At 36.0% G+C, this 22,744-nt stretch overlaps 1 protein-coding gene across 6 annotated transcripts in view; it reads left to right on the top strand.

Annotated features, from left to right (window-relative positions):
• LOC136337573 (sodium channel protein type 3 subunit alpha) overlaps positions 1–22,744 on the top strand; it is a 149,728-nt gene that overhangs the window by 98,423 nt on the left and 28,561 nt on the right. For all 6 annotated transcript variants that reach the window (XM_066278941.1, XM_066278943.1, XM_066278940.1 and 3 more), the window contains 3 exons: positions 6,989–7,109; positions 8,603–8,757; positions 9,898–10,071. In XM_066278941.1, the coding sequence (XP_066135038.1) occupies positions 6,989–7,109; positions 8,603–8,757; positions 9,898–10,071 (450 nt within the window). The remainder of the gene's footprint in view (positions 1–6,988; positions 7,110–8,602; positions 8,758–9,897; positions 10,072–22,744) is intronic.

A 22,744-nucleotide genomic window follows, 5' to 3' on the forward strand; every position in this document is an offset into this window, starting at 1 on the left:
GGAAGGAAGGAAGGAAGGAAGGAAGGAAGGAAGGAAGGGGGAGGGAGGGAGGAAAGGAGAGAAGGAGGAAAGAAAATAAAGTCAGAAAAGAAGAAAGGGAAAAAATTTTCAGTATATTTTGCTTTAAGAAGACGCAGTAACTTAATCATTAATTAAGATGTGTCTGAAACCTATCTATTTCTTCCATTTATTTTCATAATAATGTATATCTATCCTTAACACAGTTAGGAAGAACTGATCTCCAGAAATTTTTAGAGATAAAATGTTAATTTCTGTTATTATATATTATATTATACATTATATATGTATCTATTGTAATCATATACACTAATATAAACAGGCTGGTATGTAAATAAATATAAAGCATTGCATGAAGAAAATGTAAGATAATTGAAGGTACAGATTTCAAATAGTGATCTTTTTATTTTAGAACAACATGGACAAATCTTGTGAACAAGATATAATATAGAATTGTGTTCACTTTTATATGTTTAAAGTTCCCATAATCATGATTTCTTGAAATCTTTATATGAATATGGATATGACAATTTAGTTCTTAAAAACTTTCACTGTCTTCCTTTGTAAAGGATATAGAATAAATGGTCTTAAGAATCATATTTGAAGTTGAATTCCAAAGCACAATCTAGCATTATCATACTGTGACCTTCATTGCTTACCATTCTTACTTCTCACAGGGGTAAAATCAAGCTGGAGCCATCAAGAATGCAGCTCTGGTGTTTTTTAACCAGCCAGAGACCCGTGCCACCACTTTTACCCAGGTTACCCAAGCAAGTTGTACATGTACAATCACTTTCTAAACGAACTTCGACTGGCCTGCATGCTACTCAGCTATGTTCCTTCCCCTGCCATGGCAAGGAACTGCTAGACATGCCTAGCTGCTGTCTGCTGAATTGTGTGACACATCACAGCATGGTCAGGAAAGATGGGCAGTCCCAACATCACAGCTGATTCTGCTAATGAGTTTTCCAGTTCAGTCATTTTATACTTTCAAAAGCAATAATTGCATGCTCATAAGACTTCTATCTATTTTAAAACATGATAAGAATGTTTAAAGTTCAATATAGTCAAGAACTTGGGAGCATGCATTTTTTATTTCTCTGCTTTTATTTCATTAAAATATGACCACAACTTTTTTGTTGTTGATTCAGCCCTTATAAGTAAATTGTATTACCAAAATGAGCCTCACATGGTTTTTAAAATAGTGCTTCCATTTTCAGATCATTATATTCAGATCTGTGAATATAATTTTCAACCCATCCAACTCATGTGCCCCAGATGAAAATGTTTGCTTTCATTTTTTCTTGAGAAAAGCTCTGTTAAAAGAAGAGTAGTGTGATCAAAATTGTTGGATATGAAGGGCCATAGTCTGTATGTATTTGGGCACTACATATCTTGGATTTTCATGTAGTTAGGAGAGTTGTTAAATCACATGTCTGAAAATCCCTAAGTAATTACTATAAAGTAATTTAAAAAAGAAAAGCATCATGAAATGGGGTGCAAAAAGTTCCTGTGTCTTGATCATTAAGTCATTGGTCCAGTGTTCCCATTCTTTACAATTTCTCTGATCTACATTAATATCTTCCTAAAATGTTCTGTCCAAAACTGAACAGGCAAAAAAGAGATTTAGAATATATCCTACTTTTGATTATTAATTATAGTTTTATGAAGAGTTAAAGGGCATTTCCCAAAATTATGGTAGGTTTGTAGATTAACTCTCTAGTTTATTCTCTTGACTCAACTTTCTCCTGTTGCTATCATTGCTTACTGGAGTCCTAGCCTGAGTGAGGGTTCTGGGAAAGAACTTGTAAAGCAGAAGTGAAAGTTCATAAATATTGGAAATTTTCAAGGCTTTGGCATTGTCTATAGGTTTAATTTGTACATACTCTCTTATTCTTCAAGGATAACTGAGAATTAGCTGTAGAATACAACAAATTCAGAAATAAGATTATGAATAAAAAGATATAAAAATATAGTCCCTGGTGATTTATGTAATTTTTATTTAAAAATTACATTTTAATCATGCTTTTTGTGAATTGGAAGGTGAGACATCTCTTCCAGAGGCACAGATGTGTGTGAGAATAGCCATTTAAAACCCAAATCATCCTGAGAGAGCTGCTTTGGTGCTTTAGAGTACTTCTACTGAAATGAATCTCATCGAAGGCTGGTTTAGATGGCAGTTTGTGTTTATCTTCTCAAGATAAACCAGCTTTTTCCCTGCCCTCTTGATGCCCCTTTACCTTACTCTTCAACTAACCACACAATTATTTTCAGTTTCCTACATTATGTCCTTTTAAGGCTACTTTAAACTAAAAGGAGCACTAGGTTATGCACACGTAAAATATGTTGGGGCCAGACCAAACAGAGGTGGTTAATTTCTTTAACTATTCAATAAGTGGTTCAGAAAAGAGAACTATCAGTTTTAGTCTTGTGCTTCTTGCCTTGGACAATCAACCCAGTGGTCTCCCTGTGTGGCTACCTGTTCTTCAAGAGAAATATCCTAAGTCAAGATATGGGTATGCATAGCCAAAAGATCAGACTAAGGCCCTGCTAATGTGTATGACCAAATGATTTTCCTCTTCTACTTGCAAGACAAAACCCAGACATTTTGAGATCAATGGCTAGATTTTAAAGGCAATCTGTAATGGCTGAATCTCTTATTTTTGCCTCTTGAATCATAAAGCAGTTTGTGAGAATCAAATATTTGATAGCTGATTGAAAACAAATGAAATGTGAGCGCATTTCAGTGGAAGTAGGCCAGTTGCTAACATTCTCTTTCATCTCTTAAAGTTAATTTTTATTATTTAATTGGATAAAAATCAAGAGCAATATTCATAATTAGGAGGAATTTCCATATAAGTTCATGCTATTAGGGGCAAAACAGGGTCTCATGGCCTTCTTGAGTGCTGATTCTGTCATTTCTTATGAGTGGTATTTGCAGTTAATCTTAATGAAACTTCATTGTCGGGTACCATGTCTTTGAGAGCATGGTTCTCGGATGAGCGTGCAGCTTCCACAGCGTTGCGCCGGGCTTCCGCTACAGCCAGGCATGTTTTCTGCGGCTGAATCAGGCCTGGAGAATGTTGCATCTTAAAACCTGCTTTCCAGTGTGCATTTGTAAAGCATCAGCAATCATCCCTCTGTAGACTCAGTAGTTTCTACAAGGGATGGAAGAGTCTGACTTTAAATGTTATAAAATATTGGAGGGGTAAGAAGAAAATAGTACAAGAAAACAAATCTGAGCTTGTACTATGTAGTTCTACATGAAAGCTTTGTATTGATCTGCTTACATAGCTAAATCTATTTTTTTCTAACTACTTCAGAACAAGTATTACTTTTAGTTACTTAGTATAGTCATCAAGTTCCTTATAAAAAATTTTTATTTCAGGTTTTCTTTGCCTTTTTTTGTACTGTTGTGGTATTACAGCTTTGGCAATATAAAGAAAGATAGTTATACTTTGTGTTTATCACCAGTCATCAGCTTTTAAATCAGTTATATGCTTTTAAATAAATCATTTTAGAAGTTATTTTGGTATGGCTATGATAAAATATACCAGAGACTACCCTCTACCAGAGTATGAATGTCAAAGTACTGAACTCAGAAAATTTATAGGCTATGTAGATAGTATTTTATCAATGTATAGAATTTTAAATGTATAAGCAGTATTCTAGGGTATTAATTAATGATTAAAGCATACATCAGGAAAATTCTTTATGGGTCTAGTGATTAGAGCATATAAAGAAACACCATAATTGGTAAGTTGTTATAATTTAATGACAGTCTAAGCTTTAATTTATAAGTATAGGTAAATTTACAACTTTTAAAATTTTATGTAATTAATACAATATTTTTACAACTTTCCTATGACAAAATTGTAGCCTGTGAAAATTATACTATGAATAAGCTTGATTCTTCAATTTAAAAATAATTAATTTTATGTCAACCACCGTTAGGAAAGGAGCCTCCCATGAAACACTTTTTAGTGACATGAATACAAGCCTACCAACTATCTTTTAAGCTTCAGTGCATGAGGGTCTGTCTACAAATCTCTGTCTGAACATTCCTTAAGGAGCTTTCCAGAGTGTAAATTTGAAGAGCTTATCCTTATAATCAGAAAACTCCTAGATAACAGTGAAGCAATTCTCCATGTAAATTAGGTTCAGATTGTTTGAAAAGACAGGACATACAGAGTTATTTCCTCATCTGTTTTCAAAAATACATATTATGCCTCATAGTAGAGGTGCGCTGATACTCTTTACAATTTTTGAGTGCATAGTCTCTATAGCCATTTAGAAAATCAAAGTTATTCATATGCAAGCATGTTAATTATATTCACCAATATTTATAATCTAAAGACAGTACCAATAATTGAAATATATAGAGAGGTCAATACTTAGTAAACAGTAGATTCAGTTCTTATTCAGATTAGCAGTTACTATTATTTGTGCTGTGAAGTGTTTGCTTTAAATAAGTATTTGTATTTAAATATATAACACCTGTATAATATATAGCAGATGATTATAATGCAAAACAATAAACATCTTACAATTATATTAACAGTGGGAAAATGAGAAGTGAAAGGTGAGCATATTTTATAAGGTTTTCAAATGGAAAAGTATATGTGTATTTGTGTGTATATACATCTATACTTATTAAATTCTTCTCTCAAATTTCTTTATTGTATGTCACCAATATTTTAGATAAACATTTTGGAAATATTATGTGTTTTTATCACTAAAATATTAATTAAATAAAATACTAATTAAATAATTCCTATTTTTGAAGAATATGCATTATTTAACCAACTAAACTCTGTCAAGACTATAACTGAGTTATATATCAAAATAGAGATGGAATTATCTAAATACTATAATTCTCTCTATAATAGTAATACAAAAATGTAATTATTCATTTATTCACTCTTCATAAACTCAAAAAGACTAATGTCTATTCTATGCTTAGACCATTAGGTGTATACATGTGTGTGGGTGTATACGTTTTTGGTATACATGTTTATGTATATATGCATAATATCATTTTATGTATTATAAGTTATATAAATTTACGAGATAAGTAGTCAAAACAAACAAGTATAATGGACTAATAACTATAAAATTTAGTGTGGAGAAATCATGCAAAAAATCAAGGCTCTATGGGAAGTAAATAAGGATTAGATTCAAAAGAAATTATCTTGGATTGTTTCAAAGGAAAAGGAAACATGAAAATTTTTATAACTAATCTCAATTTTTTTTTTCTTACTGGTGTTATATATGCAGTTATAGTGTCATCGTATCATGCAACTGTGATATTATTGTTGCCACTCATTAAATGTCACAGTGTCCAATCCATTAAACAAATGAAATTGTAAAGAAAGAGTTGCTTAGTCTAAATAATTTTCCAGTATTTTCTTCATAATACCAGGAAGTGCTGAAGTGCTACAATTCTATCCAGTAATAGCATTCCTGCAATTTTCTTAAAAGAATAAAGATTTCCTGGTTATTAAAAATAAATAAAACAAAAAAAAACCTCCAAACAAACAAAAATGTCCTGAGAGAAAAAAATATATATATGTCCTGGCCTCACACCTCTCCAAAAAAGTAGAGAAATTTAACAGTAAAATTCCTGTACTATAGTGATCCTATGAACCATCAGCCCAAAATAATGGCCTAGCTTCTTTCTGTAGCACACTTTAGGCTAGGAAGTACTTTGCTATAGAGTTATATTTTAACTTTTTTTCCCCATAATCTAGTTAGTTGAACCTTGATAACTTCACTTCAAAGTAACATCACAGAAAGGATCACAGTTAGGTCACATTCTAAAACATTAAACTACATTTGCATGATGATTTCAGTAAAGCAAAAATTTTCTTCCCAGTTTCCTCCAGTATGACCTATGTTTACGGAGTCATTTCAGCATTTTTCAGTAACACATTAACTCTTTCAGAAGACTAGGTCAGCGTGATCCTACCACTTAGCTAATAAAGTTAATGGAGGCTTTGAAACCATTAACATGTCCATGCATCGTTCTCTCATTCTGAAAGCTGTACATTTTTTAGGTTGTGCTGTATGTCATGTCTTTACATCAGTTTTCATTAAGTGTTGCACATCCATAATGTCTTTCCCGAGTGATCTCATTGTACTTATTAGATATTTATTCTTGTAACATTGAAGTGGCTCTTCCTAGGCCTGTGGTATGTCACAGTGATTTATTTAATGGAAAAATCCACAGCTTGATCACATGTTGAATTAAGAATGTGCTCCTAATAAGTCTACATAGATTCTGGATGATGTCATCTATGAAGAAATTTTCATTTGGCAAGTATTGAATTCATTTAAACAGCCAAGACAGAGAGAGAGAGCACCATCATTTTTCTGCTAGTAAAGTAAGAAGAAAATTTTGTAAGCTAGAGAAAAATATAGCTCAAAATTGAAGTATAATGACTGTGACTAATGTTAATGAGCCATTCTTCCTTTCTAAAATTACAGAATCATGGACAGTAGCTACAGAAAACTGGTAATGTTCTTTGGCCCTCTGAAAATTTCCATTGGAAGAGGTGAAAATTACAATTTGGTTTAATGCAATTTAATTAATATAATCAGTAGTGGATGCCAGCATACCAAACTTTTATCAGACTATTTCTGAACTGGCCTGATTATTAATGTATTGAATGATTTTCATATGGTATTTATATATAAACAGATCATAGAAAACGTTAATCAGTATAATCTACCCTCTCCAAATCACCCACATTGAATGCTGTCTAAACTATTTTTTTGTCTGAACTAGCTCAGAAGTTGCAGTTTTGAATAGTAGGATTTTAAGTAAGTTAAATTATTAGTATGTAGTTATCAGTAATGTTAATAGAGCCAAATCCTATCACTACCATTTTTTCACACTATGATGGAGCATTTCCAAGTTACAGAATAAAAGGGAGAAAAATTACACCTTTTCAATGGGTTTCATTTCTAGAAATTAAATGCAACCAGCTCATCTGAAGGAAGCACAGTTGATGTTGCTCCACCCCGAGAAGGTGAACAAGCTGAAATTGAACCAGAGGAGGACCTGAAACCAGAAGCTTGTTTTACTGAAGGTAAACAAGCTCAAATATGATTAAATATAATCTCCCTTCCTTCTTTACAGAGAATGAATATGCTTAATTTGAAGGAAGCATTTCAAAGAAATGGTGAAGATGTGTTTATTTTTGTTTTCCTCCAAAACATTAATTTATCTCTATTTCTAGATTACACTAAGCAGTGACTGTGACTGCACAATTAAGTTGATTTGACATGTCTTTTTATTTTTTTATCCTCCAGAATGTGGAGACATTAATCCTAAGAGATAAATGTCATTCTGGAATGTCATCTCATTGATACAGCAATCCCTTCAGACTTCATTGTCACTGTGATGATTTGATGTATAGATGCTGCAGTAATTACACTTGTTATATTACAGTTTCAAATGTGGTTAATTTGTGCTGTGACGAGAGCTGTTTGGGATGTAGCTCTGTTGTAGAGCTTTGACAGGGAGAGCAGTAGTTGTTCTTACAGCAAGCACTACAGTGCCTTCCATACAAATCAATAAAGATTTGCTGATTCAGTGTGATTGAATTTAATCTGATGAGTAAAAGCTCAGAGAGTTAGAGCAGAAGAATATAGGGAAGCTAGAAATAACATGAAAGCAAAGAGGGGGCGGACAAATGAATAGAGATACCGACTGACAAGATGAGTCATAGATGTGGCTAAGAAAAGCACAGAGGCTGAAAATAAATTAGCCTGAGAAAACTGACAGTGGCTGATACCTGAGAAGATGGGGCAGGGGTTTGGGGGGGGGGTATGCATGAAAAGAAGAAAGTGAAAATACAGGATCACATCAAAGATGAATAAACAATTTGAACATATAGTTTTTCCATAACTCAGAGAACAGTTCTTGGATGCTTTAAGGTAAAAGAGTTCTTAACTAGTGTTAAAGAATAAAACTTTACGCCCTGGCCGGTTGGCTCAGTGGTAGAGTGTCAGCCTGGCGTGCAGGAGTCCCAGGTTTGATTCCCAGCCAGGGCACACAGGAGAAGCGCCCATCTGCTTCTCCACCCCTCCCCCTCTCCTTTCTCTCTGTCTCTCTCTTCCCCTCCCACAGCCAAGGCTCCATTGGAGCAAAGTTGGCACAGGCGCTGAGGATGGCTCCATGGCCTCTGCCTCAGGCACTAGAATGGCTCTGGTTGCAACAGAGCAACGCCCCAGATGGGCAGAGCATCGCCCCCTGGTGGGCATGCCAGGTGGACCCCAGTAGGGCGCATGCGGAAGTCTGTCTGCCTCCCCATTTCCAACTTCAGAAAAATAAATAAATAAATAAAACTTTATATAAAATATTTAAGCAACTCTTGAAAAAGTAATTCTCTGAATTCTAGGTAGTGATTGAATATCTAAGTAGAGAAGGGATGTTGAAGATAACTAGGGAATGAAGTAACCAATTACCCTATAAAATGATGATCTGGGATGGGGATGTGGAGGGAGCAATAAAGTTTATTTTTTCCTAATAATGGTAAAATATATTTTATAATTTATTACATTTACTCTTATCTTATAGGATGCATTAAAAAGTTTCCATTCTGTCAAGTTAGTATAGAAGAAGGCAAAGGAAAGGTCTGGTGGAATCTTCGGAAAACCTGCTACAGCATTGTTGAACACAACTGGTTTGAGACTTTTATCGTCTTCATGATCCTTCTTAGTAGTGGTGCTTTGGTAAGTAAAATGCATACTGGTAAGAATCAGGTTCTAGTAAAGTAGCTTACTCTCTGAAAATGCCAAAAGCATACACTGAGTTTAAGAAGCTAAAGAGGAGGTATATCTGTGCCATACAGAGCTTGGCATCCAGGATTTAACTATGCAAAATTCAGTACAGAATAAATCAGGACCATGAAGAGCCAGATGGAATTTCTTGTCTGCTATTTATCTAACAGATGTTCATCTCCTCACTGAGAAAACCATTTACAGAGATTTTCTGTAACTATGTTACCTTCCATATCAAATACTGTCCGATTCTCTGTAATAATATTAACATTTATGGACTAAAACTGTACCTTGTTTTCTTTAAGTCTAGTCAATTTATTTTTTCAAAATGAAGCAGATCATTCAGGGAAAAATTCAAGGTAATGTTGGAATAGGCCAATCTCTCCCTCATTACAAAATTTTCAGTGATCTTTTTGAGTTTATATTACTTCTCTAAAAGCATGTCTTTGTACCAGTAATTGAAATAGAGATTTGGCATGAGAGGCAATGAAGAAAACACAGACTGCCTTGGCAAGATAACTCGGTTGGTGCAGTGGTCGGCAAACCGCGGCTCATGAGCCACATGTGGCTCATTGGCCCCTTGAGTGAGGCTCTTTGGCCACCTTAGGAGTACCCCAATTAAATTAATAACAAGGTACCTACCTATATAGTTTAAGTTTAAAAAATTTGGCTCTCAAAAGAAATTTCAATCTTTGTACTGTTGATATTTGGCTCTGTTGACTGAGTTTGCCGACCACTGGGTTAGAGCATCATCCCCAGGCACAGACAGAGGTTACTGGTTCAATTCCCAGTCAGGACACATACAGGAACAGCTTGATGTTCCTGTCCTTTTCTCTCTCTCTTCCTTTTTCTCTCACTGAAATCAATAAATAAAAAATTTTAATTAAAACACATACTAAATTAGTACTGATATTGACATTCACTTGTCAATAGTTTTCGCCTTTAAATTTTTTCTGATGTTCAATGTTTGTCTGATAATAACTTAATACTTATCAAATTATTGCTGTGTGACCAGATTACACTAGGCAATTCTTTCAAGCATTTGGGGAAATCAAGTCATTCAATTAAAATAAAAGTATTCTTTGTTCACAGGCTTTTGAAGATATATACATTGAACAGAGAAAGACTATCAAAACCATGCTAGAATATGCTGACAAGGTCTTCACTTATATATTCATTCTCGAAATGCTTCTCAAATGGGTAGCTTATGGATTTCAAACATATTTCACTAATGCATGGTGCTGGTTAGATTTCTTGATTGTTGATGTAAGTATACTGTCATTATTATAAAATTATTTTTAAAAGAAGCAAGTTTGACATTGCATATATTTCCATAACTGAAACCTTGACTTTTGAGAACTTAGTTTCACTAATGCTGACACAATTATGCAGTTATCTTTTTTAAAAAGTATAGTAAATGTAAACATGAGAAAAGTCTCATGGAAAACAGTAGAAAAGGTCCTAAAAATGTGGGCAGTGGTAAAGAGAAAACACAGAAATGTTCCATGCCACAAGCAACATCTCTTCTTATTCTAAAATTTAGGAATAAGAAAAAAATTCTGTTAATTGACAGATCTAAGCATTTATCTTATTAACAGTTAAATGAAAAAAAATAGTCTCAAGGAAGTAAAGTCAAGACAGACTTGGGGTCAGAAATGGTGAGAATTGCTTTTAATCATTTACTAGAGAACATGCTACTTAATGTTAAAATAACTGCCTGACTAGGTGGTGGGGTAGTGGATAAAGAATCAGCCTGGGAAGCTGAGGACACATATTTGAAACCCCAAGGTTGCCAGCAGGAGAGTGGGCTTATAGACATGACCTCAGGCTCACTGCCTTGAGCCCAAGGTCGCTGGCTTGAGCAAGGGGTCGCTGGCTTGAGCAAGGAGTCACTGGCTTGGCTGGAGACCCCAGTCAAGGCATATGTAAGAAAACAATCAATGAACAACTAAGGTGTCGCAAAGATGAGCTGCTGCTTCTCATCTCTCTCCCTTTCTGCCTGTATGACTGTCCTTGTTTGTCCCTTTCTCTAAAAAAAAAAAGTTAAGATAACTTATACTGTATTCATTCAGTCACATACCCACAGAGACCATGAAATGCATTTCTCATCTTAAATCAGTAGATAGCCCAGTAGCTAATCAGGTATTTGCCATGCAGAGTTAGCTGTAGGAGCCCTCCTCTAAAACTGATTGCCCTGGACTGCGTAGTCATAGGAACGTTGGCAGTAATGAATCTGTCTGACTTTCAGCCCATTTTTTTTTCTAATTCCAAGTGATGTAGAGGCACTGGGGCAAAATGACAGTCACCTGCTTCTTTGTAGTCTGTGATATTCCGTTGCACAAGGCTTCACAGCTTCCCAACAAAACAAGGTGCTTGCAGCATTTTATTTTTAACTCTAACACTTGCCACTATAAATCAATGATGGCTGTATGTGTGTGCATTCATTCTTTTTATCACTTTTCACAACTGTGGACTTTTCTAAATTCTACTCCCCTTTCTCCTATGCACACATACTCATAATTCTATAACGAAAATGTGTCTAATCATTTGAGCCGAGAAGAAATCTGCTGCCAAGTCACTTTTAATAGACCAGAAATAACTCCCAATTCCCATGGCTGGTCTTTAATGAATAATAGAGATGAATCTCAACATTGTCCTGGAAAGCTATCCATAAAGGGAAGTTTAATATTCTCATATTCTGCAGCTAGAATGGACCTCAAGGAATATGTAGTCTTTATTCTAGAGAGTCTTCCAAGGAGTTTATTTTAAACTGAAGCCTCGGTTTGAAGAACTTTCCTAAAATAACACAACTACTTGTAACAAACTTGAGTAGTCTCCAAATTTCCTATTTTTCAAGTCAGTGCTGCTTGACTCCATAGGTTTCTTATCTAACTGGTACAAATATAATCTATTTTTTTAAACTTGGTTGTGAAGTTTAGCATTTATAATCTCTAGCTTTTCTCTGCAATGATGAAACACTAAATACATTTAGGAATCTTCTCTGGTTTGAAAGATATTACCATGTATTAATATCATTTACAAATGTGGTAGAACTCCAGAAAACTCTGAAATTTAATGAACATTTACATTTACTAAAAAATGTACATTCACTGAAATATTTGCTGCATTGCACTTTTAGTATTTCTATGTATTTTCCCCATATAAAAGATACAAATATGATGCAAGAATATCTCAAGAGCAGAGATATTATATCATGTTTGCATATTTAGATACCTGATATAGACATTAAATAATGTCAAAATTTTTATTAAATAATGTAAAAAATGAATAAAGCAATGATAAGAAATGGTGCCTCCAAATTACTTCCTTTTACATGAGACTGAATTAGTAGATTAAAACTAGTTACCAAACACATTTTATATTTGAGTAAATTGTATTAGCTTTTTTTCTCTTCTTTTCAAAGTGAGAAGAGTGGAGATAGAGAGACATATTCTTGCATGTACCCCAACTGGGACCCACTTGACAACCCCATCTTGCACCAATGCTCTGCCCATCTGGGGCCATACTAACAACTGGGCTATTTTTAGCACCTGAGGTAGAGACTCCACAGAGTCATCTTCAGCACCCAGCTGATGAATTCAAACCAATGAGCCATGGCTTCAGGAGGGGAAGAGAGAGAGAGAAAGATAGAGAGAGGAGGGAGGGGAGGAGAAGCAGATGGTAATTTTTCCTGTGTACCCTGAACAGAAATCTCACCCGGGACATCCACATCTTGGGCCATCACTCTACCCCTAAGCCAACCAGCCCAGGCCAAATTATATAATCTTATGGGTCTGTTTTTTTCTTTTTCTTAAAGCAGGAAATGAAATACATGAATTACCATAATATCAGGTGACAACTTGTTCTCAGACCACTAGGCTAATGTAAATGTAGAGTTAAAACCATTTTTGAAAGTATAGGTAAAATATTTTTTTTGTGTGTGATAGAGACAGAGAGAGATACAGATAGGGAAAGAAAGACAAGAAGGGAGAGAGATGAGATGCATTAATTTTTCATTGTAGTTCTTTAGTTGTTCATTGATTGCTTTCTCATATGTGCCTTGATGGGGTGGGGGAGCTACAGCAGAGTGAGTGACTCCTTGCTCAAACCAGCAACCTTGAGCTCAAGCCAGTGACCTTGGACTTCAAACTAGTGACCTTTAGGCTCAAACCAGTGACCATGGAGTCATGTCTATGGTCCCACGCTCAAGCCAGCAACCCTGCGCTCAAGCTGGTGAGCCCGCTCTCAAGCCAAATGAGCCCATGCTCAAGCAGGTAACCTTGGAGTTTCGAACCTGGGTTATTTTCAAGTCCGACTCTCTATCTACTGCGCCAATGCCCGGTCAGGCACAAGTAAATATTCTTAAAAGGGCTTCACAATTCATCAGATATTTTGTGGTAAAAAATTAAATAGCCACAGAAATCCCCGCCCCCCCAAAAAAGGTTGAAGTATAAGTGAAATATATCATACCAGAAGAAATATACTTTCAAACCTTGAGGAATTTATTTATGTAAAAAATGTACTCCCTACCTAAAAGTAAAGGTAAATTTTAGTGGGCTATATGTCCAAATATCTAGAGCACCTTAAAAGTCACATGCTATTTTAGAAAATGGAGACATAAATAAGATAGATTAAGCTCTGTTAGAGCTTAAACTCCTTGGGAATGTAGAACAGAGTATAGATGTAAACAAATAAAATCTAAAAATAAGATGAAAGATGGTGATTACTGCTATTAATTAAAACAGAATAAGAGGTTAGAGAATGACTGCAAAGTGGGAGCAGGAGATTATTAGCTAGAGTGTTTGGGGAAGGTGTCTTTGCAAAGGGAAATGATGAGGTAAGGTGTCTTAGGCCATTTGGGCTGCTGTGACAGATAGACCAGTGATCGGCAAACTCATTAGTCAACAGAACCAAATATCAACAGTACAACGATTGAAATTTCTTTTGAGAGCCAAATTTTTTAAACTTAAACTATAAAGGTAAGTACATTGTTATTAATTTAATTAAGGTACTCCCAAGCTGACCAAAGAGCCGCACTCAAGGGGCCAAATAGCTGCATGTGGCTAACCAGCCGTGGTTTGCCGACCACTGCCATAGACCAAATGACTCATAAACAACACAAGTTTTTTCTCAAAGCCTGAAAGGCCCAGGTCAAGGCATTGGCAGATTCAGTGTCTGAAGAGAGCCTTCTTTTTGGTTCATAGATGGCCTCTTCTTACTGTGACCTTACATGAAAGAAGGAACAAAGGAAGGCCCTGGGGTCTCTTAGAAGAGCACTAATCCCATTCATAAAAGCTCTGCCTTTAGGACCTAATCACCTCCCAGAGGCCTCACCTCCAAATGCCATTACACTGGAGATTCAGTTTCAACATCAGTTTTGGGGGAACATAAATATTCAGTCTCTACCCATGAGCCAGTCAGTCAAAGACCTAAGGGAATAGAAAAGAACAATCTGAAGGACCTGGAATAAGGATGAGTCGAGGGCACTCAACAAGAAAGCTGTTGTGTTTGTGTGTGAAGAAACAAGCATAAGAATGATAGAAACTAAATCCAGAAATGTACCTAGAGGCCATGCAAGAAGTTTGTTTTTATTGTAATTTATTATATATTATGTATATTAAATAATTTATATATTAATTATAGTTACAATGGGAATGTAAAGAAAGGGCAGGTGCAGGGATCTGATTTACAGTTTTAGAATGATCACATCTGACTAAGGAAAAAGAATGGCAAAGAGTCAAAGCAAGGAGACCAATTAGGGAGTTGTGTTGATAATCTAGGAACAAAAAGATTGTGTCAGACTGAGATGATGAGACTTAATGATGGACATTAAATCCATGTGAGTTGCAAGAAAAGGAAGGATATGAAGAATAGATTTCCTTTCAACCTGGGTTTGGACAAATAGATAGAGAGTGAAGCCATTATCTAGAATGAGGAAGATCAGAAGAACAGATTTGACAAGGCAGGTGGTAGGTGGAAGAAGAATGTACTAAGTTTGAAATGTCAATTAGACACTTAAGAATATAGGTGGAATTTTATGTAAGTCTCAAACTCTGGAGTGAAGCAAGGACCTGATTATTATTTTAGGAGTCATCAGAATATAGATGGCATTTGAAGCCATGAACGTGGATTAGCTCATTTAGATGGAAAATGCAAGTTGACAAGAGAGCCCAGACCAAAGGCTGGAAACACTTCAACAGTTAGAAGTTGGGAAAAAAGAAAAAGCCAGTAAATTAAGTTGAGAAGTAGCAGTTAAATTAAAAAGAAAAACAATATGCATGATGTTCTCACAGAAGCCCAAATAAGATAGTTGAATTTTTCCAAAGGAAGAGTGATCAATTTTGTCAACTGCTATAAGGAGGTCAAGTGACATGAGTACTGCATAATGACATATTTGGCAAACTAGAGGTCATTGGTAGCATGAGTAAGAGTTGTCACATAGAAGTGATGAGGATAAAGTATGGAATATTAGGAAGATTGAGAAAATAATGGTGATAAAGAAATGGATGTAAGTATGATGATTCAGATTACAATCAAGTAGGACAACTTAATCCATGCCTTTGTCTGCCAGAATACTGCACTAGATGGGCCACTTTTTCTGATTCTGTATGATATATATTCATTTTTCTCTATCCAAATGTCAAAAAGATACTATCTTTATGTAAAAACCAAACTATTCTCTACTATAACAATATAAGCTATACTATAGATGCTGTTATTGTTGCAGGAAACGACAGCTGACAAAGGATAAGACACTCAGACGACTTAATTGAGGAAGGAGAATTTATTGTAGCCGATGGAGCACATGGGGCTGGCTGGTTCCCCAAAGTTAGATTTCTTACATCTTATATACCTTTTACAGTGTTCATACAAGGGGCGCATGATTCCTTTGTCTGAGATCCTACATGCATCTCAGAGATGACTCAAAGTGGGGTGGGGGAGTTTCGGCAGGGCAGCAAGGGGGGAGGGGTTTCTGGACCCCTGGTCTTATCTATGAACAGATCCTGTTTTTCTTGTGAGATCAGTTAGAGATCTATAGGATGCGAATAACCTTAAATTGGTTGAGACAGTCATTCCTGCAGGCCCCTTCTCCAGCATTCTTCTGGTTTCTCCCCTATCATTATTATCCCCACAATGAACTAAATACATAATCATCATTTATTAAAAGTAATTCAGATTTCTTGTGGTCCTTATGGATACTTGCATAAATGTCATCTCTAAGAAAATTCATGTGAACATCTATTATGACAACTCAAATTTGGTTCTAAATTATTCTAAGGTGCTGATGTATCCGAAACACACACTTAAATTAGAAGATTCAATAGTCATTAAATACTTATTGCACATGAGTGACTTCAACTTGACACACAGCACAGAATGCTGATATGGTTGAAATGATATGCTTGATGGTGTTTGCTACTCATGAACTTTTTTCCTGCTTGTTCAAGGGCTCATTAGAACCATCATCAGCTGCACAATTGAGGAGAACTGAAGTAAAATAGGAGCCTTTTCTGCATATGATATGTATTTTTAATTGCCAGCACCCTCTAAAATCTAGTGGTCCCTACATTAGTTCTTGACATTTATTCTTGACATAGTGGCATTGTCTATAATAAAGCTAGAATTATTAGTATCACAATAAGGTACCTAGCACTTCTTAAGTACTTACTGTGAGATGGCACTAATTAAGAGCCTTTGTTAATAATGATGAGGTCTGACCTGTGGTGCCACAGTGGATAAAGTGTTGACTGGAACGCTGAGGTTGCCGGTTTGAAACCCTGGGCTTGCCTGGTCAAGGCATATATGGGAGTTAATGTTTCCTGCTCCTCCCCCTCCTTCTCTCTTTCTCTCTCTCTCTCTTCCCTCTCTAAAATGAACAAATAAAATCTTGAATAAAAATTGTGTATTCTAAAAATAATAATGATAATTAATAACCCTAATTTAATGTTTATAGGGTAGAGTTGCTGCTAAAAGCATTTTATAGAATCTATGTAAACACAATAAATTAAAATCAATTAAGAAAAAGCATTTTATGACCCTGGCCAGTTGGCTCAGAGGTAGATCATTGCCCAGTGTGTGGAAGTCCCAGGTTTCATTCCCAGTCAGGGCACACAAGAGAAGTGACCATCTGCTTCTCTACCCTCCTCCCTCTTTTCTCTCTCTATCTCTCTCTCTCTTTTTCTCTCTCTGCTTCTCCCCTTCCTGCAGTCATGGCTTGAATGGTTCAGGCAAGTTGGGCAGGCACTGAGGATGGCTCCATGGCCTCCCCTCAGGTGCTAAAATAGCTCAGTTGCTGGGCAGTGGAGCAGTGGCCCCAGATGGGCAGAGCATCGCTGGGTAAGGGGCTTGCTAGGTCAATCCTGGTGAGGGCACATGTGGGAGTCTGTCTCTCTGCCTCCCCCTTCTCACTTAATAAAAGGAAAAAAAGCATTTTATATATGTTCACTCATCTATTCTTCAAAACTCTATGAGTTAGAAACCATAATCACTCTCTTTTTTTGCAGATGGGGAAACTAAGGCAAAGAAAGGTCATTACTTGCCCAAGTAAACATACCTAATAAGAGGCTAAGATAGATTTTTGTACCCAAATAGTACCAAATGACTTTAATGATTGTGACTCATATACTATTACAAAACTTATTATCAATATCTCTGTAATTATAAATTATTTATTAATCCTCTTAACAATCCTGTGATGTAAGTCTTACTATTCTTACTTTGCTAATGAGAAAATGAGATTTAAAGAAGTCATAAATCTAGTAAGTGAAAGAGCCTTAGGACTGTGCTCTTTGTTCTATATTTTGTAGTAGGCATTTATCTATTTAAAATATTTTGTTGGCCTGACCTGTGGTGGCCCAGTGGATGAAGCTTCGACCTGGAACACTAAGGTTGCAGGTCCGAAACTCTAGGTTTACCTGTTAAGGCACATATAGGAGTTGATGCTACCTGCTCCTCCCCCTCTTCTCTCTCTCTTTCTAAAATGAATAAATATAATTTAAATATATATAGTTGCACCAAAGTATTCCCACATTACACTGCGGTGGTGAATGAAACAGTAAAATGCCTTGCTAATACATACACACCTGCTTTGTTCAACTGAAGCTTTTATGAATAGAATCAGGTTAAATTAAAATAACTTCCAAAGGAACTGATTAACTATACATTGTTGTTATTTTGTATCAACTTCTGACCCTCCAGACATTACTTCTATGTAAACAGTCTAGTATGTGCTTTGTTTTTTTTTTTATAAATGTCTCCTAATAAGGATGATTCACTTTGGTCCTTTTTTTTTTAAGATAGCAATGGCTCTAAGCCCTCCTGACTTTATTGTTGGACTGCACATATAGTTGCATTATTATAAATACTATATAAAATAATGTGTGTGAAATTACAGCATCAGCAGTACAGTGATATTCTTTTAATTCCTTGTCTAGTTTTACTCTCCTACCATATGCTTTCTTTTCTATTTATTTATTTATTTATTTTTTATTTAGACAATTACATTTAACAGGGTGATATTGATCAACCAGAGCACAAAGATTTAGAGAAAACATCTCCAAATCATTTGGACAGTCGATTATGTTGTATCACCCAAAGTCACTCTGGTCCTTTTTTAGGAAGAATTTAATTCTCATTTAGTATAATTAATTTATTAATAAGAAAAGTTTTTCACTGGCCAGGTTTAAATGGGTAATTCTATTAATTTAATAGTATAATGTTCTGTATTCCATTCTCTAAAAGATCATGATTTTAGTACAAAGAGATTTTTTTAAGTCTTTAATTGTAGTCTTTTATGAAACCACAACCCACATTTCTAAATGCTTCCTAGTGAATACCTACTTTTACTTTTCCTGTATGAGCACACTCATTGTCTTTCTCTTCTAATTATGTATTTAATCCTGAATTCCCTGTTTAGTCTGACAGTAGTACATATATCTATAAAACTAAACCAAATGTCATCTTCAACCTTTCCTTCTCTACCATTCCTCACAACCAGTCAATTGAAAAATGTTCCATGGTACCAATTAAAAAGGAATTTGAGGGTCTGGACCCTCTCCTTTAAAACTAACATGACTATGACTAACTGGACCAAGCAATGGCTTACTTACTAAATGCCCCCCCAACCTCCAATTCTAATCTTGGCAGAATCCACCAGTGGAAAGATGCCCATGGCTCTATCTTCTTAAAGCCCTTTCTGAGGGATACCATACCAACTCATCAGTTAGGATTCCAAATGGTGACAGTAAAGGTAGATAAGTGTTCTCTTGCATAACAATCTTATCTTAATTCATTTATCTTCATGACAGCCAATAAGAAATCTATTATTATGATCTCAACTTTGTAGATTATAAAAATCATTATGTATAATATAAAAAAATTCTTATTTTCCCAGAAAAATATTAAACCTGAGGCTAGATTCATTGTTACATATTCCATAAAGAGAAGTGTTTTTCCAGTAGCATACTTGATTAAGGATGATGTGCCCATAAATGACAATACTGCGATTTGTCTTTTTAGCATGAATAACAAATGGTGTTATTTAACTTTAGTCATCTTGAAAATACTGAATTACAGAATTTCAGATAAGGAAGTAAACTGAGAAATTACCTGACTCAAAGCCTTCATTAAAAATATTGTGGCCTGACCAGGCGGTGGCACAGTAGATAGAGTGTCGGACTGGGACAAGGACGACCCAGGTTCAAGACCCTGAGGTCACCGGCTTGAGTGCGAGCTCATATGGTTTGAGCGTGGGCTCACCAGCTTGAGCCCAAGGTCGCTGGCTTGAGCAAAGGGTCACTCGGTCTGCTGTAGCCCCATGGTCAAGACACATATGAGAAATCAATCAATGAACAACTGAAGTGCCACAACGAAAAACTGATGATTGATGCTTCTCATCTCCCTCTGTTCCTGTCTGTCTGTCTTTATCTATCCCTCTCTCTGACTCTCTCTCTCTGTCTCTATAAAAAAAATAATAAAATAAAAAAATAAAAATAAAATTAAAAAAAATTGTGTTTGTAATATTTAAATGAAATCCCTATGGATCTTATGGCTCTGTGTGCCATAAGCAGTCCACACCACCAGAATTTATTCATCCACTTCCCAGGGATGAACACTTCGATTATCTCCATCTTCCCTCTGCCACACACACACACACACACACACACACACACACAAAGTAGCATAATGACCAATATATTTGCCTTTATATGGCTTGTGAGCATTGTGGATTTTCTAATCATGTACAAAGTTAAAGACAAGTAAACTATATAAGCCTAATATAGAAGTAGAAGGAAAATCAAAGGCAAAGAGGCAGCCCCTGAGTTACAAAAACACCCCTTACATAAAAAATGAACTCATTCCTGACTGACATTGCATAAGAGCTGTTCTTCACTTCTCACAGACACTCAATATCTTCCACTCCATTCCTTCCATAAATCGTACCCATACCAGCTGACTAAATGCCAACAGCTCCAGCATTCCTCCCCTCCCCTCTTCACCAACACCCCTTTGCCACCATTTCCGTGGCAGCTTTGTAACTGGCCCTCACCACTATCTGAGCCCCGTTGTAACAGCTGCCTAGCAGATGGGAAACCAGACTGTTCTAGAGTGAAAGGGAGGAGATGTGTGCACTTGGCAATCTGACATTCCAGGTGACCTTGCTCTAAGAAACAATCGAGTTAGTTCATATACTATTTAAACACTCTGGTACTATTAATGAAAAAGCCTCAATTTCATAAGGCATTTTGTGGTCTCACAGGTCTCACAATGGAGATGATTGTTTCTATGTTCTGACTTTTATTGCAGATATAGATTTTTGTGTGTGTGTGTGTAGGTTTTGAAGGTGCATTATGCCATTTTGCTCTCCTGCAGAGTGGAGAGAAGTCGGTGGAGGGACTCAAGATTTCCTAAGTTCCCTGTACAGAGACCTTCAATCGGTTCTGTTTTCAGTGCCATCCATTATCTCCCTGTTTTAGAGAAACCTAGTTTCCAGATCTTTCTGAGAGATTGTTGAAACAATTTGACTTCTTCAGCCACTTGTCTTTCTGCTTGGCTGAGATAGTAATGATTCCTGTGCTCTCCATAGTCCAGAATTTTATTTTTATTTTATTGAATTTTGGGGGGTAACATTGGTTAATAAGATTATATAGGTTTCAAGTGTACATTTCCATGACTGGTATATTGCATTGCGTGCTCACCACCAAAACTCAGATCACCTTCCTTATATTTGGTCCTCTTTACCCTTTACTACCCCCAACCCCCTTCCCTCTCTGGTAATCACAATACTGTTGTGTGTGCTTACGAGTTTCAGGATTTTTTAAATTGAATTTATTAAGGTGACATTGGTTCAGAAACCAAAGAGGTCTCAAGTGTTCAATTCAACAAAACATCACCTGCACACTGCATTATGCACCCATAGCCCCCGAAACTCTCCTTCCGCCCCCTCTCCCCACCCCTTGCCCACTCCCACCTCCCCCACCTCCTTTCCCCCTGGCTGTCAACACGCTGTTGTCTGTGTCTGTGTGTTATATATCTGTGTGTGTTTGCTTAACCCCTTTATCTTTCATCTACCCCCAGCACCCCACCCCTCTGACAGCCTTTGTTTCTATTTTGTTTGTAAGTTTATTTTGTTCACTGGATTCCATGTGTAAATGACATCATATTTTGTCTTTCTCAGACTGGCAAATTTCACTTAGCATAATAATCTCCAGGTCCAACCATGCTGTCACAAAAAGTAAGATTTCCATTTTTTTTTTAACATCCGAGCAGTATTCCATTGCGTAAATGTACCACAGCTTTTTTATCCACTCATCTACTGATGGACACTTGGCTGTTTTCAGATCTTGACTATTGTAAACAATGCACAATGATCATAGGGGTGCAACATTCTTTTGAATTAGTGTTTTAGGTTTCTTTGGATACATTCCCAGAAGTGGGATTTTATGGTAATAAGGCAATTTCATTCTTAATTTTTTGAGGAAATTTTATACTGTTTCCCACAGTGTCTGCACCAGTCTGCATTCCCACCAGTACTGCACCAGGATTCCCTTCTCTCCACATCCTCACCAGCAGGATGTTTGTTGATTTATTGAGGATAGCCATTCTGACAGGTGTGAGGTGGTATCTCATTTTGGTTTAGTGTGCACTTCTTGGATGATTAGTGATGTTGAGCATCTTTTCATATGTCTATTAGCCATCTGTATGTCCTCTTTAGAGAACTGTCTACTCAGGTCCTTGGCCCATATTTTTAATTAGGTTATTTTTTTGGTGTGAGTAATATAAGTTCTTTATCTATTTTAGAAATTAATCCCTTATCAGGTGTATCGCTGGCAAATATGTTCTCCCCTTCAGTGGGTTCCATTTTCATTTTGTTGATGGTTTCTTTTGCTGTGCAACAGCTTTTTAGTTTGATGTAGTTCCATTTGTTTATTCGTTCTTCCATTTCCCTTGCCCTGAGATATATATATCAGCAAAAATATTGCTACAGAAATGTCTGAAATTTTACTACCTATTTTTTCTTCTAAAATTTTCATAGTTTCACAGCTTACGTTTAAATTTTTAATCTACCTTGAGTTTATTCTTGTGTATGGTGTAAGTTGGTGGTCTAGTTTTATTTTTTGGCATGTATCTGTCCAATTTTCCCAACACTATATTTTGAAGAGACAGTCTTTACCCTATTGTATGTTATTGCCTCCTTTGTAAAATATTAATTGACAAAATGGCATGAGTTTATTTGTATGCTCTCTATTTTGTTCCATTGATCTGTATGCCTATTCTTGTGCCAATATTATGCTGCTTTGATTATTATGTCTTTGTAATAAATTTTATATCAACAGTCTCATAACTCCAGCTTTGTTTTTCTTTCTCACAATTGCTGAGGCTATTTGGGGTCTCTTGGGGCTCCATATAAGTTTTTGGAATATTTGTTCTAGATCTGTGA

Source organism: Saccopteryx bilineata, chromosome 5 (genome assembly GCF_036850765.1).
Source record: "Saccopteryx bilineata isolate mSacBil1 chromosome 5, mSacBil1_pri_phased_curated, whole genome shotgun sequence".
NCBI classification, from domain to species: domain Eukaryota; kingdom Metazoa; phylum Chordata; class Mammalia; order Chiroptera; family Emballonuridae; genus Saccopteryx; species Saccopteryx bilineata.